We start from the raw sequence: 15,837 nt of genomic DNA on the forward strand, positions 1-15,837 counted from the left end.
TATGTTCACCGCACATGCTTCGGTGTACAAGGGAAACACACCAGGCAGCATGCCCCCATAGTCTAACGTGAACAGAGTGGCTCAGATGCAGCCCTGCACAAAAACCCAAAAGACACACAATGCTAAGATCCAGAAATGCTTATGACCCCAAAGCAAGGGACAGGGTGTAGGCCTCTCTCTTGTCCTTCACCTGGGTAGCCGGGGACACCTGAACTCGAGGGGGTTTGAGGTGAGAGGGAACTGGGTGGCAAAGGGGGGAAAAAGAGCAAAAAAGGGAGCAGTGAAGGGGAGGGGACTTCAGAGTCTGTGAGGTGGGAACGAGCAGCAGGGTGGCTGTGCCCTAGGGACAACGTTCAAAGAACACTTGGGTTGCGAAAGTTGTGTCCAGCAAAGCGTGCTTCATCACCAAGCTCTTCTTCAATCCTGCAGGATGGAGAGGGAGAGCATATGTCAGGCCCTTGCTGCAAGGGAGCATCAGAGGCACCAGGGTGCTGGAGAAGCTGTTACATTAGCACAAGGCTGACATGGGCTGGAGGACCTTGGCTTCTGCCAGCTGCTATGCCTGTGGGGCTGCACCCTTGTGCCAAGGCAGAGGGAAGGAGGAGTCTGCAACAGACATCTCCCCGGGATCCTATTGTCATCCCCAACAGTCTGTCTTGTCTTGAGAAAGTTTTTTCCATAAGCCACATCTACCCTGGGGCTTTCAACTTCTCCCACCCCATTTAGTCACACCCTTGCTCTCTCTTCCACATTCTCAACCTTGATGCCCCTTACCTCATGAGCTGGTTGTATTTAGCCAGGCGTTCAGACCTGCAGGGAGCACCCGTCTTTATCTGTAAAGCATTCCCCAAAACAGACACTGTAAGACACTGTTATGACTCGCACCAGTTTCCCATGGTGGGGCAGGGGATTATGTCTTCACATCCCTTTGCTTTCCTCCAGGCCTGTATGTTGCCTGGGTCTCACCTACCTGCCCGGTGCACAGTCCTACAACCAGATCAGCAATGAAGGTGTCTTCAGTCTCCCCAGATCGGTGGCTCACCATCACACCCCAGCCGTTCTCCTGGGCCAGCTTGCAGCTGCAAGGACCAAGAAATAGAGTCAGTAGCTACCAGACCTATAACTGCCACCCACACAGGGTGAGATCCAGGCACCTTCTCCTCCCACCCTCATCCTGGACTCTGGGAGTGACAAAAGTCTATTCATCCAATGCATAGCATGACACCCTGCTGTGGTTAATCATCAACTCTTCCACAGGACAAGGGCAGTGGGCTTACGCTTGAATGGCCTCTGTGATGGATCCAATCTGGTTGACTTTGAGCAGGAGGCAGTTGCAGGCCTTCTCTTCAACAGCTCGCTCAATGCGCTTGGGGTTTGTCACTGTCAGGTCATCTCCCACTATCTGAATCCCCACATTGGCCGTGAACTTGGCCCAGGCCTCCCAGTCATCTTGATCAAAGGGATCCTCAATGGAGACCACTGAAATGACAACAGAAGAGGCATGAGTCAAAGCTGCCTCCCTTCTCACCCCAAAAACACGGGGTGGGTGGGGTGGTGAGTGTGCCTGTCAGGTGCACAACATTGGTGCCGATTCCCTCCTGCCAAGTGCAGCAGCTCACCTGGGTAATCACGTACAAAGCTTTGGTAGAGGTCGCCCAGCTCATCTGCAGAAATGTAACGGCTCGGGTCATCTGGGGACTTGAAGTCCAGGTCATATTTGCCATCACGGTAGAACTCAGAGGCTGCCACATCCATACCGATGACAATCTTGTCTGTGTAGCCCGCCTTGTCAATAGCTTCCTTGAGGAGCTCCAGAGCTGGGAGGAGGAGAGTTACAGGTAGATGAGGCAGCCCATGCAGAGAACTCTGCCTTTCAGTGGGAACCTCCCCTGGGAGGGTCCTAAGAGAGACTGAGAGTCTGACAGGGTGATGGGAGAGGTAGAAGGGAGACCAAAGAGCAATAGAAACATGCCAGGGAGCTGTGGAGGCCATGGCCAACGGGACAAGGAGGAACTAAAACACAGTCCCACAACTCAGAGACAAGTTGGGGGAAGGTGTTAGAAAAGTGTGCACATGTATGAAAGGTTTGTGTAGAGAGGCTCTGACAGATGAAGGCTACTCCAAGGAGAAGGAGCTTAGAAACCATTCCATAACAATGATGCTGAGGCATCATATTTTGAACCAATTTTTGGGGAGTGCTGTGAGCTGGGTATAGGAAACCACAGCACTGCAGGCGGGGTTACTCCATCTCTGCAGGGTGCTCACCTTCACTGTTTTCCAGGATGTTGGGAGCAAAGCCTCCTTCATCACCCACATTGGTAGCATCTTTGCCATATTTTTCCTTGATGACGCTCTTGAGGTTGTGATAGACTTCAGCCCCGATGCGCATGGCATCACGGAAGCTCTCGGCTCCCACAGGCAGGATCATGAACTCCTGCATGGCCAGTTTGTTGCCGGCATGGGAACCTCCGTTGATCACGTTGAATGCCTGGAAGAGGCCGCAAGAGAATCAGAGCTGAAGCAGCAGATCATGGCACCACCTAGAGGAGGCTCTCAGGTGAGTCAGCATGACCATTCATCCCACATCCCACAGGGTAATGTCACAACAAACACATCAGCTACAACGCTTCAGACCCCAGGCACATAAGCCCACGGTCTTCCTTCCCATAGTGTCTCAAAGCAAATGGTTGGGGAGGACTTTCCCACCCCTTTTCCTCTCAGAGATCTCCTGAGCTCTGTTTATCTGTATGTTTAGCAGCAATGCTATGCCAAGCTTTCTTCCAGGACCTTTGTCCTTGACTCTGGGAAAATCTAGCATCTACAACACCCACTGTGAAGGAGTTTTACAGGGCAGCTACCCCTGGTCTGAAGACACATACTTCCTTGTTTTGAACTGTGCACCAGAGGATTCATATGATGTCCTCTGGTTCTTGCACTAAGAATGAGAACTTCAGTCAACCCCCCACCACAACCTCTGCTGTATCCTCCTCAGGCCCCTTTTTTCCATATGGAAACCTGACAAATCTCAGGCTTTGGTTTGCTGCTGAGTGCAGTGTGCTCAGCTGATGTTGCAGTCCCGTATTGCTTCCTTCTCTACCTCCCAACACACCCTTTGAAGTTTATTTTGGAGTTTCTGAAGGTGGATGTCAAGGATGGAGGAGTCTTACTGGCACAGGAAGGATGAGATCGGAGTTGCCAGCCAGGTCAGCAATGTGCCGATACAGAGGGACATCCTTCTCTGCAGCTCCTGCCTTGCACACAGCCAGGGAAACTCCCAGGATAGCATTGGCACCAAATTTGGCTGTGGGCAAAACCAAGGAGGAGTTAGGCTTCTTAGGCAGCAGATTCCTGCCCATTGGGTGCCCTTGCCAGCCCAGCCTTGGGCTCACCACAGCACTGACAGTGCCCCTCGCTCTAGCCCTGCAGCCTCCCATGCTCTTTACTTCCCAGGCCAAAAAAAGAAGGAGGAATTACATTTGTTCTCTGTGCCGTCCATCTCAAGCATCAGATTGTCTATCTTCTCTTGATCCACAACAGAGAGGCCCTGCAGGAAAGAAACAGTTCCTGAGAAGGGGAGGCTGAGAAGAGCTGTTGGTTCTGGAGTGCGGGAAAGGAGGCGGCAATGGAGAAGCTGGGGGGTACAGGGACCTTTTGAGCTTGTGGGGGAACATATACACACAAAGCTCTGGAAAACAGTGTCTTGGTATATAGTCAACTTAGGTAACCATGATGACGTTGCTGCAGTGCAGTGTAGATGTACCCAATGCCAGACTGGGAATCAGCTGCAGCCCAGGCAAGGCCACGCGTTGTTGGAGACACAGGACTCCCAATGGGATTTACCTAGCCTTTTGGCAGCTTCCAGGGAGCTTTGTAGTGCTGTGGCCACACAGAAGCTAGGCACAACAACAGTACATGCTCAACCCCAAGCAAGCAAATGGAGACTGGATGGAGCTGTTCCCAGGAGCAAGGTGGAGAGCAGGTTTAGGCCCAACACAGGCAGCCCTCCACCAGTCCGGGTGTTTTTCAGTAGTGGAAAGAGCTGGGCTCTCAGCCAGACCCCCTCAGGGGCTGCACAGGGTATAATGCATGGCTTCAGCTCCACTCTCCTCAGAGCAGTTTCCAGGTCTTCAGGTATAAAAAGGTTGCAGATGTGACACCATCACTCCACAAGGCTGTGCTGGGAGGGCTGCCAGACTTTGCAGGGTAAGGTCATTTCTCATCACACTGTGAATGCTGGGTGGGACAAATGGGCATGAGGCCACAGGCATGTGGATGAGATTCAGTGCCTGAGGAGGAGCACACCTGAAAGAGGGAGAGAGCTCTACAGGGAGCATCAAGGGGACTAGATAGGTGGTATGGATGCTGCAGTGGACCAGGTAGCATTAAATCCTTTCCGCCCAGAGAAAAGATCGCTGTGGACACATACAGGCATGGAGGGCAGGAGGGGTGTGCCCAGGTTCACAGAAAGCATCACTATGTCTATTAACCCAGTGAGATGAAGAAAGGCAGAAATAGAGAGCAGGGGACAGAGATGGACCAGAGTAAGCGTTGGAAACGGGAGAACAAAAAGAAATCCTTACAGAGCCCACGAGAGCTGGGGCGACAGTGCTGTTGATATGATCCACGGCCTGCAGGACCCCTAAAGAAGGGAAGAGACAGAGAAAGAGAGAGGGAGAGAGAGAGAGAGAGAGGGTAAGGAAAAGAGGAGAGCAGAAAGAGGGAGAGAGAACACCCATAGACAGAGAGAAGGAGACAGTGAGGGAGGGTCTTTCACTTTACACTAGGTGCAGTCTCCCTGAGGGCAGTGGACACATCCACACCAGGCCAGTGGGTGAGCGGTACCCTCTGGCAGAGCCCCGCGCACAGGCAGCCCCAAGGGGCAGGATGCAGAGCAGGCATCTCCCCACCTTTTCCAAGGAAACGCGACTTGTCGTTGTCTCGCAGCTCCAGTGCTTCGTAGATGCCGGTGGAGGCGCCGCTGGGGACCGCTGCGCGAAACATGCCTGGGAAACAGCAAAACGTGGGGGTGAGATGGGCGGAGGGTGAAAAGGAGGGAGAACCCCTGTGCACTTGCGTCTGTCCTGCTTTTGTGGGAAAGGATGCGGCAACTGCTTGTGCTGGATGCTCAGAAGGGGAGCTCCAGGGTGTCAGAAATACATGCACCAAGTGCTTCCAGACTGAGAAACCTGGACCTCAGCTACCCAGGGGTCCACACTGATCCCAAAACAGTGAATGATGGGTGGACATCTGGCTCTTCAACCCTCCTCCTGGTTCCAGAGGCAGCCTGACCTGCAGGTCCCAACAGCTTCCTCTCTTTCAGACTGGGGCTGAGTTTCTGCCTTGGTGAAAAAGAAGACGACTGTTGGGTGCCTGCTCTGGCACCTCACTAGCTTTGAGCCCAGCACAGATGCAGCTCTTCCAGTTGAGAAAGACCTGCACTGAGACCTTGGGGACAAACATTCCCCCACCTCATGAGCATGGCCATGGATGTCTTTCCAACTTGTACTGTGTCCCAGGACTGTAAGCATGGCTGCTGCAGGGCATCATGGGGACACAACAGAAAGGTAAATATATTTATGCTAATGAAAATTTCTGTCCCTGCTTACTAGCAAGCACATAACTCACATAGATGGCAGCCAGGTGCTTTGTGATTTGCCCATCACATGTGTGGAGATGCTGAGCGCACACACAAGTAGAGCCACAAGCAGAGTTTTGGTCCCTGCCTCTTCTTCTGGCTCGCTCTGTGCTGGCGGTTCATCAGAGAAGACCCTCTCTACTCCCAACAGAGTATGCCGGGCTGCTGTGCCACACCTGCTCTGCTGAGGTGGGCAGGACTTCCCCTCCATCTCTTGTCCTCACTCACGTACCTTTGTGTGTGTACAGGTCCACCTCAACAGTGGGGTTCCCGCGGGAGTCCAGGATCTCACGGGCATGGATCCTCTCAACAGCCATGGTGAGTCTGTGGACAGAAGAGGACATGTTCAGCTCTAAGAGGTCCCAGGATGTGATGCTCACCCTTCCAATGTCAAGATAAAACAACCTTGTGAGCTGAAGCTAAAACTATTGGCTCAAGAAAATTTAGAAATTGCCGTTAAACCCCAGATTTGTGGGAACATACCTGCATTCTGTCTTGGAACTGGTTATCTATTTGACTATTTGAATTTATTCTGTCCTTTTGCTGCAGATGACAAACGGGGACCTCTTCTCTTCCTCTGTCCCTGTGGCACAGAGGAGTGTTGCCCTTTCTCAGGGCTTCTGATGCAAGCCCGATTGGCAGAGATGCAGGGAGTGCAAGAGCATCCACAGGCAGCAGAGAGGGAGGGATCAGCTGGCACAGCTGGGAGGTGTCCCTGGCCCCAGTGCCAAGGTCAGGGCACCAGTTCCCAGCATCTCCCTTCCCCTTGCCAGGAGGTAAGGTCACTCCCAGCCAGAGCCAAGCAGTGAGCAGTCGCTGTGTCTTTGTGCTGTGGGCAGGAAGCCAGCTGGGCGTGCTGGCTCCCAGGACAGAGCTGGGCAGGGCAGAACGGCCATTCCATGGGGCCCCTCTTCAGCCTGTGGTAGGGGGAGATGCCCCATCCGGGCTCCTGCAGATCCCTGGGCCGAGCTGAGCTGAGCCCTCCTGTGAGCCGCCAGGTCAGGTGACAGGAGTTGGGAGGAGGCTAGGAGCCCGAGGAGCCGTCTGAGTAAAGGCAGCAGTGCCTCAGACTTGGGGGGAGAGGGCTCTGGAGGCAGGGGAGACCTGACCCTGCCTGAACACAGGCTGCACTTGTGTGATGGGGAAACAGGTGAGATGGGGAGGTGTCTCTGTCAGATGCGGAGGGCGAGGAAACCTGGCATTTTGGGGTACCTGGTTAAACTTAGAATGGAAAACAGGCCGGTGGGTGAGGATGACTGAAATAGTTTCCCTTGCTGAAGTTTGCTCCCCAGGGGATCTAAAACAACTAGTTCCCCCCCCATCTCACCTTCTTATTTACCCAGCTGTGGGGATGTGCAATGCTGGGTGGCTGCATACCTCTGGAGAGGGAGCAGCAGCAAGGTGCATGTCAATCCATACCCCAGTCTTGCCAGGTTTCCTCCCACAGCTCCTACAGATGACTCACTCAATCCCGAACGGAGCCAGACCCACACAAAACTCAGTGCAGAGGCCAGACCCAGGATAACCACAGGGCCCCAGACAGAATCACACAGATGCATGTGAGCATCTGGCAGGGGTACGGCCAGCACAGGGGCTCAGCGTGGGGTAGGAGGTGAGTGGGGGTGCAGCAGATAAGCACATCAGAGCACTGAGGGGAGCTAAGAAGCAGGCTGGGGCAAGCTGGAGCCGACTCCTTTGCCCCGGGTAGATGGAAATCACACGGGTGTGAGGAAATGGCAGTGTTCTGAAGTTTCAGCAAGAGCTTCCCGTACTGGGGAGTTACAGTCAGAAAGACCAGGGCTTTCTGGAGCCTGTGCTGGTCCCTCCACCATGTCCATCTGGGCTGGGATCCCCCATCAGCCACTTTGGCGGCGCTCCTCACGCCATCTGGCACACGCTGTGGGAACTTCCTCCAAAGCTGTGCCCGTGCAGCTGCGAGCTTCCTTTGCAGCAGTGCCCTGGCCATGCCCCAGAAACCTCCGAGGGGGAAGAGAGGAGCAGGACCTCATTAAAGCGATCTTTGACAGCAAGACCCATGCTAGATGCAGGGCTTCTCTGCTTACGTGGTCATGCTGCTGTGGTCACGCGCATCCCTCTGCCCACATCCACCTGCACCTGTTGGCGCCAGCTCCAGGGCAGTCAAATGACAAGCCCAAATCCAGCCTTGCCCACCCCATCACTCGCTCTCTTCTCCTCTCTAGGCCTTCACGCCCCTTTCTCCACTTGTGTCCCCTTACGTTTCAGCAGCGCAAAGAACCCTGGCACGAACTGCACTGTCCTGAAAGGAGGTCAGAGGCGGATAAGCTGGGATAAGGGATTGGGATAGAGCTATTGCCAGAGGGCTGGTGAGGAGGAGAGAGGAGCCAGGCTGGAGGCTGAACAGGGGCTGGGCAGGGCACCCCGGGAGAATGTCACTGCTGTGCTCCCTTCCTGTGGGTACTGCTTCGTAGCACTGCGTGTTGCCGGGGCATCCTCTGGCTGCTGCGATTCCCGCGGGCTGGGCACTGCTCCCAGGAAGCCCGCACTGCTGCAGTGTCGCGGCTGATGCAGCTATTGCTTGCTTGACTGTCACCTCCTCTCCCTGCTGCCGCCCCCCCCCCCTTCCCCCCCCCCCCCCCCGTGTGTTGGGGGGGCATGGGGCTGTGCAGCTAAGACAACATCCTCTCTCCTCCCTTCCTCTCCCCGGGACCCGTCTGAGCGCCCGTGTTTATGTCAACACCTCGAGAGGCTTGGGGGGGGGGGGGGGGGGGGGAGGGAGGGAAGAGTGGGGGGAGGGAAAACGGGAAGGGGAGGGTGGCGGGCTGCGCTGCACTGAGGCTGGGTCCTTTCCCTAAAACCGAGCTTTGCCTCCTCCCCTCTACCACCCCCTCCCCCAGGTACTGCTCCATCCCGCCGCACCTCCCGGCAATGTCCTTGGGAGAACCACCTAGCCTTACTGTTTGCCCCCCATCCTGCCATTCCCTAGATTCACATCTGCAACGACGCTGGCCTGGGGTAAGGGAGGAGGGAATACCTGAAATTAAAATATAAAAGAAAAGTGAGAAAGGTGGGGGGGGTGCGAAGAAAGAAGGTGGGAGGAGCAGGGGGAGGAAGTGAGGGGAGTTCAGTTGGTAATGCCGCTCACCGCGGTCCTTCTCCGTCAGGGACCCCAAAGTGCCTGCGGGCTTTGGAGGGCACGGGGTAGGGAGCAGAAACATGCATGCGGTGAGGGGGTGCTGGCCGTGGGGAGACACTTACCTTCCAAGGGCAGGGGTGAGCGAGAGATTGAGAAAGTGCTGGTAGAAAGGAGAGAGGACGAAGCTGAGGAGGGATGCAGGACCTCAAGGGGAGATGATGTGTCCTCTAAGCCAACGGCGGCGGCAGCAGCAGGATGGAGACGCCCCTGATAGGGCCGGGACAGCAGCATGTGACCTGGAGCTGCGATGAGTCAGGATTTAGCAAAGCTTTGCAAACAGCACGTAGAGGATGGAGAGAGAAAGAGAGACAGACAGGGGATAGACACAGACAGAGGAGAGGGTGAGCGAGCCAGGGAATAGGAGTGGGCGGGCAGGATAAACAATTCCAGTCACTCCAGACTCATTAATTATTTTTATTCAAATCAGGAAATCTTGTCAGATTTTTGGGAGCTGTAAATAGAGCCACAGAACCTGTAACTCTCCCCTTGCCCATTTCCCCTCTCAGGCCTACTGAGAATAGAGCATATGAGTGCACTGGCTGCAAAAACACTGCAGTACCTCAGAGTAGCTTCCAGGACCAGGGTCGGTAGCCCTCCTCTTTTCTCCAGAGGCAAAATGGTAGCTCTGCTACCTGTAGCTCTCACTTTCCCAGCCATACACGTGGGGAGAAGGTATTTTCAAGTCTTGACTGGCTCTGGGAACAGGTATTGCAATCAGGGGTCACTCATTTACATCACCTTGGAGAGATCCTTCTGTTTCCTGATGAAGAAGAGAGGGAGAAGTTAAATGACTCTTATGTCAAACTTTTTCTCCCCTTTCACCGCTCAGTTCTGCCAGTGGGGTCAGGAATGGCAGTACCACTGTGATGCTGGCCATTGCAAGCAGGTTACCAAGCCTGGTCTCTGCTGCAGGCTCCTCTGCCCTTGGGACTGACCTCCCTTAGCCTTCTCGTCATGTAATCTAGAGGAGGAGAAGCTTGATAAGCATGCCTGATCCTCTCTCTTTCCCTTCACTCCCTTCTCCTCCCCCACTGTCTGTGCTCACTTTTGCTTCTTCCTGTCTTTCCTGACGGATTTTGTTGGCCTCTGCCTGCTCATCTTGCTCAAAACACTCCTTGTCCAGGCGTTGCAGTTGTGGCAGCAGGACCAGGACCTCCAGACGGTAACTGGGTTCTTCAGAGCATGGATTGTCCGACAGCACCAATGCCTGAAGCATGGGGAGGACCTGCAGTTTTGCCACCTCCTGAAGGCTACTAATGTTATTGTTCCTGAAGAAGAGAAAGCAGAGGGGGCAGGGGAAAGAGACACGTGCAACTAGTGAGGCCCCTTCAGAACAGGAAGCTGTCAAGACAGACAAAGCAAAACTTAGCAGCATGATAGACCTTCGACCACACACCTGTGATCTAAGATCCAGATCTCTCTACAGCTCCCCAGGGTGTGGGACAAAAAGGACATCCCTGGATGTCTCCATGCTCAAACAATCCCCTGAATTGTGCAGTATCGCCATCATCCCGCGTGGCAAAGGAAAAGGAAAGGGTGTTTGCAGTGATACCCAGGACACAGAGAACACACAGAGGAGTTATGGCAAAGAATAAAAAGCATGAGGTCTGAGAGTGACTGAAGAGGTGTCTGTTTTCTGAGAAGCCCAGAGGAAAGGTCCTGGCTGTTATAGTCCTGGTAGCTGAGTACTGAACACCAGTTAAGGACAGTGAAGATCAATCTATTCCCACCAGTTCTTCAACTTCCAAAGGGACCAGAAAATCCAGGACACCTAAGTGGGCGTCCAGCCTGATGAAGGAGTCTCTGGTCCTGACAGAGAGGACCTACCGTAGATTGAGGTACTGCAGGCACTTCATGCTGCTGCAGAATCCATCCAGGGTCTCAAGCTGGTTGTCCCGCAGGTGCAGAGTTGTCAGCTGCCCCAGCCCCTCGAGACCTTCAAGGCTTCTAATGGCATTCTGGGCCTGGGCACCAAGGAGGCAGGAAGAGAGGAGGAAAAAGGAGACACACAGGAGAGGCAATAGCAGTTATTTCTGGCCTTTATAGCTCTTTCTACCCTCCAGACTTCCTACTACTCATAACAGCCTTCTCTGAAGCTAGACTGGGTTACTTAGCGTCCTACCCAAATGGATTCTAAGTATTCGGATTCAAGGACCAAAAGTTTGCTGAGAAAGTGTTTCCTGTAGCATCACTTGATGACCAAGACCACCCTAGATGAGTACTCCACTGCCAGCACAGCACCACCTTCCATGGCATTGCCAAATCAGCATCCCTGGGGCCTCAGAGAGCAACAGCATGGAGGGAAAAGCAAGGACCTGAGCCTGAAACAAGTATATTTACAGGATGAACAACCAGCACCTCTCAGTCATGTAGACCATGCAGTCTGCTGTCAGTTGCTTCTCTTGTGGGGGAACTCTGCTACCAAGAAGTCTCCCCTTTTACTCCCCTAGGAGCAGAAGCAGGTGGAATGGTTTCAATAGGTTTCAGAGGGTGGGCATTACTGGTTTAATTTTATGCATTTCCTGGTATAACTGTTGTTATCCATCCAAAATTGCACCATCTTGCAACAAACCTGACAATCTTACAGTAGGAAGAACAAGTCCTATCAGGTCAAATTTCCCCACCACTGAATTTCATTCCCTTCAGTGTGATGGGGAAATCTGAAGCTCTGAGCTCCAACAGTAGTTTTGCAGCGGGATTTCAGCTGGAGAAGACCACTAGGGGCCTCCTGCCCAAGCCTGGGCTCACCGCCCCTGTCAGCACCAACACCAGCTCAGGCTGCTCACTGCCTCGGGCAGCCAAATTCCCATCACCCCAACTCAAGGACAGTCTCCTGGCCCAGGGCTTCACTTGCAATTGCAGCTCAGGGCTGTAGTCTCTAAGGATGCAGACACCCGCATGGGAAATGGGGAGAGAAGTGTCATCTTGCTCTGTGACATGGCCAATGCCTGTGACTAATGAAAGGGGCACAGGCTGAACTCATGGGATGAGAGAACAGTTTAGGACTGGGTCTCTCAGGGAAATGACCCTTTGTATAAGTGGAGGACTCTAATGGAAACTGGACAAGTCTAGAACTGATGGGCCAAGAAAAGAGGGTGACACAAGGACAACAAGAGGAAAGTCGAAGATTTAGTGAAGGTCGTGTGAACATGTTTAACAACCAGGAAGGATTAGTGCATTGTACTTCAGAGGAAGTCAGGAGCTGGTGGGGGAAACAGGACGGGGAGCTCACAGGCCACTGGTCTGTAAAATGAATAGTAACATCCCATCACTCTCACTTTTCTCATTACTTTAGTGGGAATAGATTTAATGGCTCTGGCCCTGCAAGCACTAACAGCACAATGCAGAAATGTGGGTATTTTTCAGAGGTTTTTTGTTGGTTGGTTTTGTTTTTTCCCAAATCAGATAACATTCCCTATGACACCTTCAATTAAATGATCACATTGCCACCTTACCTTAAACACCAGTTCTTCCTATAGACATGATGCCACCATTTGTCATGGAAAGCTACTATAACATGTTCCCCCTGCTTTCCCCTCCCCTTCCTGCCTTGCTCTAGAAGTGATCCTCAAACTGATCTAAGTGCCACATGACATGCAGCCAGCGTGTAGTCTTTTCTGCCAGCAGGCATAACTTTTTTAAATGCTAAATTTCACCTGCAACTATGTCATACATTAACCAAATTCAGTTTGGTTCCTTTAAATGGACCCTTTGCCTTGAACCCTGCCCTTGAAGCTTCAGGCTACATCTACCCATGGCTCAAGTAATACCAAAATCTTTATGCAGAAAGCAAAGCACTACAGGGAGAGACGCCCCTCCAAAATAATTTAATGAGCAGACAAATTCAAGCCCCAAATATCCCTGAGAAATTAGTTGTTTTTTCTAGTTTTAGTAATCATGTCTTGCAGTTTGCCTGCTTCATATGTACAGCTCAGAAATCCCTCAGTCATGCCAGGAACCTTCTTTAAATATAGGTGCTGTGTTTGCTTCCCTCTAATCATTCACTAAAGTGACTGGTTTTACTTTGAAATGCTGCATTGTATCTAGTGACTTACCCACTTTATCCCTTTTTCAAGCACCTCTAGTCCTAAAAATCTCAGTTTTCCACCAGAAAATTGCAGGCAATCTCAACAAGCAATCTCTTCAGTCTTTTCTCCCAGGGAGTCTTGATGAAAAGAAACGCTATAGCTTTCCAAAGCCTTTATCATCTTTAATTGCTTTTTAAGAGGTAGTGACTCAGGACATTTATCTAGTCTTTGCAAGCTGTAGCACTGTGTGATGCATGGGACTAAGCTACACACACTTTCCTCACTTGCATCTCTAGGAGTAAATGTTCCCTGAAGCAGTTGTTTATGGTATTAGGAAATTGCTTCTCCTATCTTCGTTTCAGTGTGGTGTTCATTCCGGGGGGGGGGGGGGGGGGGGGGGGGGGGGAGGGTTGGCAGCTGAAGGTGTGACTCATATAACTGTGCTGGTTTTACACCAGTTAGGCTAATCATAGAGGCAGAAGAGGCATCACCTTCCCCTGTCACCCAAAGCAAACCTGTTGCTTTTCCCACTGACCTCTGGGGATCCCAGGACACGGGGAATACAGCCTTGCCTAGCACTGCTGGAAGAGAATACCCCTCTCCTGGAGGAGGAGGGGGGGAAGAGGGAATAACCAGTCACACTGAACGCTGCCAACTCCCCTGCTCTCTGCAGAGGAATTACTGGGCAGTGGTCAGCCTCCCTGCACACCATCTGGGCAGAGTGTAGAAGGAGCTACCCCAAAGACATGATTTGGTCTCTTTAGCTCTCTGAAATCCGTTCCTCTGGCGGGCTGAGAAGATTGAGCTGAACAGGTTAGCACAGAAATTATGCTGCTTTGAAGGAGACAAGGCAACAGCTTCCTCCCACTGACTGGAGGTCACAGGCTCTGAAGCAGCTCTGTCACACTCCTCAAGGTGGCTGACCGCTTACCAAATAGAGATTCTTAAGCTTGGGAAGACTGAGCCCAGCTGTGCTCTCTAGCTTGTTTCCTCGCAGCTCCAGGATTTGCAGGCTAAACAACTTGCTGTGACTCAGGCCCAGCGCTGTCTGGATTTTATTTCCTGAGTGCCAGAGGAGGAAGAAACAATGAGAGAATTAATTCTACCCAAAGAGGGTGTCCTGTGGGCATAAGAATGAAGAGAGGTGGTCTGGTTCACCTTTTAGGCTGAGGTTGGCTAAGCGGGGGTGAGTAATGCCCTCCATATCCTTGATGTGGTTGTGAGCAAAGCTGATGATCTGGAGGTAGGGCAGCTCCTGCATGCAGGCACTGGTAAGCAGATTCCCATCCACCTTCAGCCAAAGCAGGTGGGTTAGGTTGCTCAGTGGAGACAAATCTTGCAGCTTGTTCTCTGACAAATCCACATACCGCAGGTGAATGAAGCATTCGAGGAGGCTGATGTCTGTCAAGTGCCTATGGGAGGGAGGATGGGGATAAAATATTTCTCATATTTCCCCCTGCTACTTCCAAACCTTTCAGTTTGCTCCTCACCACTACTGGAGGGAGGGCATCCTCCTCTCCCACTTGCCTGCTCTACTAGGATAGAAAGGAAAGGAAAAGGAGGGAGATAGGGGCAGGCCAAACAGTCTGTAAACAAGGCCAAACTGGACCTGCTTTTCTGGCATGGGGAGTACTTATTCCTAGTGAATTGTATCTGTCAAGAGAGGACAGAACCAGAGCAGAAAAGAGGGTAAGTTTAGGGGCTGGGTCTGTTAGTAGTGGAAGCACCCAGAACTGTGTGGAAGGACCTTTCTAGTGGGGAAAAGTGGTTTGAGATACCTATGAGGCTGCTGAAATGCAGAGTCTCGTTGTTCGTTAGGTCTAGGGTTATGTGGGTATGCTGATGGGAGCTAAGGCTCCAAACTGCCCCGAGGCCACTGTGGCACTGTACTTACAAGTGCATGCTGTAAAGGTTAGCAGTTCACAGGAGAGATGCTTAATGAGTATTTCTCAAAGTGACTGTGGGGAGGTCACCCAGAAGATCACTGCTCAGAGCGATGGCCAGGCTGCCCATTTAAAGGGAACACCAGGCCATCTGGCTATGGTGGAGGCAGTCCCCAGCTGAGGGCTGGGGATGGACAAGCTATGCTGAGGCAGGCTGGAGGACAGACAGACAGAGAACACGGCCTGGAAATGCTCCTGCCCCACACAGCCAACCACCAGCTGTCTTACCACGCAGCTGCTCCATGGGGAGCCTAGGGAGGAGGAGGCGGCCTTCTCCCAGGGCTGGTGTTGTGCACTCACTTGTCTGTGGCTTCAAATTTCACGTAGGCATGGGCCAGGCCACAGCCTGTCTTACAGAGGCGAGAGAGACCCTCCTTCAAGAGCTCCTCCGTCAGCGGACACGGGGCCAGCACCTGGGGGAAGAGAGAGCACAGTGCCAGCGGCAGCCTAACCACAGCTGGAGGGTGCTGAGGCCCCGGCCCTCACCTCTTCTTCCTCCTCCCGCTCCGACGGCGCCTTCTCGGCTCCGTCCTCGCCCTCCGACTCCTCGCTCTCCATCCTCCCAGGCCCCGCTGCAGCAGCTTCCTCGGGCCCTGCGGCGGCCGCCACTCCGCGCCGCGCGGCGCCCTGCTGCCATGGAAACCGGGGAGGCGGGGCCCGGCGCCGCTGCCATAGCAACTGTGCCGAGTGACAGCGGCGGGGTGGGGGCTTGTTGCTTCCCGCGCTGGCGCGGGGCGGCCTGGCCCTCGGCCCCAGGGGCCTCGGCCTGCAGGGGCGCCCCGCCTTTCACCTGCGCTATCCTCATGCCCCGACTCCGGGCCTTTCTGCTCCCTCAGACAGGGAAAACGCCAGATCTTGTCAGCTTTGAGTAAACTGTCCCCCCCCCCCAAACCACTTCCTGCGTTTTGCAGGCAGTGCTCTGCCTGGCGCATCCCGCAGCTGCGGCGCCGTGTCCTGAGGCAGTGCCTGCACTGTTGGTGTGCTGTTTGTCAGCCATACATGTTCCCTGGGGTTCCTTTCCATCCTCCCGCTGGTAACACTCCTGCCTCCCAGCTG

The 15,837-nt window shown here is 53.3% G+C and overlaps 2 protein-coding genes across 2 annotated transcripts; both read right to left on the reverse strand.

The window, feature by feature from the left end:
• Positions 1–353: 353 nt before the first annotated feature.
• On the reverse strand, positions 354–5,952 carry ENO2 (enolase 2; the record flags this gene model as incomplete). The annotated part of the gene is made up of 11 exons (XM_084272880.1): positions 354–423; positions 775–833; positions 971–1,079; positions 1,278–1,479; positions 1,620–1,817; positions 2,266–2,488; positions 3,168–3,301; positions 3,475–3,544; positions 4,581–4,639; positions 4,908–5,003; positions 5,868–5,952. The coding sequence occupies 11 exons, from the start codon at positions 5,950–5,952 to the stop codon at positions 354–356; spliced, it is 1,305 nt and encodes a 434-aa protein (XP_084129006.1).
• A 3,579-nt stretch (positions 5,953–9,531) lies between these two features.
• LRRC23 (leucine rich repeat containing 23) lies at positions 9,532–15,339 on the reverse strand (the record flags this gene model as incomplete). The annotated part of the gene is made up of 7 exons (XM_084272999.1): positions 9,532–9,570; positions 9,856–10,078; positions 10,638–10,774; positions 13,770–13,900; positions 13,997–14,250; positions 15,082–15,194; positions 15,268–15,339. The coding sequence occupies 7 exons, from the start codon at positions 15,337–15,339 to the stop codon at positions 9,532–9,534; spliced, it is 969 nt and encodes a 322-aa protein (XP_084129125.1).
• Between the last annotated feature and the right edge of the window lie 498 nt (positions 15,340–15,837).

This window comes from Gallinula chloropus (assembly GCF_964237585.1).
Source record: "Gallinula chloropus genome assembly, chromosome: 1".
NCBI classification, from domain to species: domain Eukaryota; kingdom Metazoa; phylum Chordata; class Aves; order Gruiformes; family Rallidae; genus Gallinula; species Gallinula chloropus.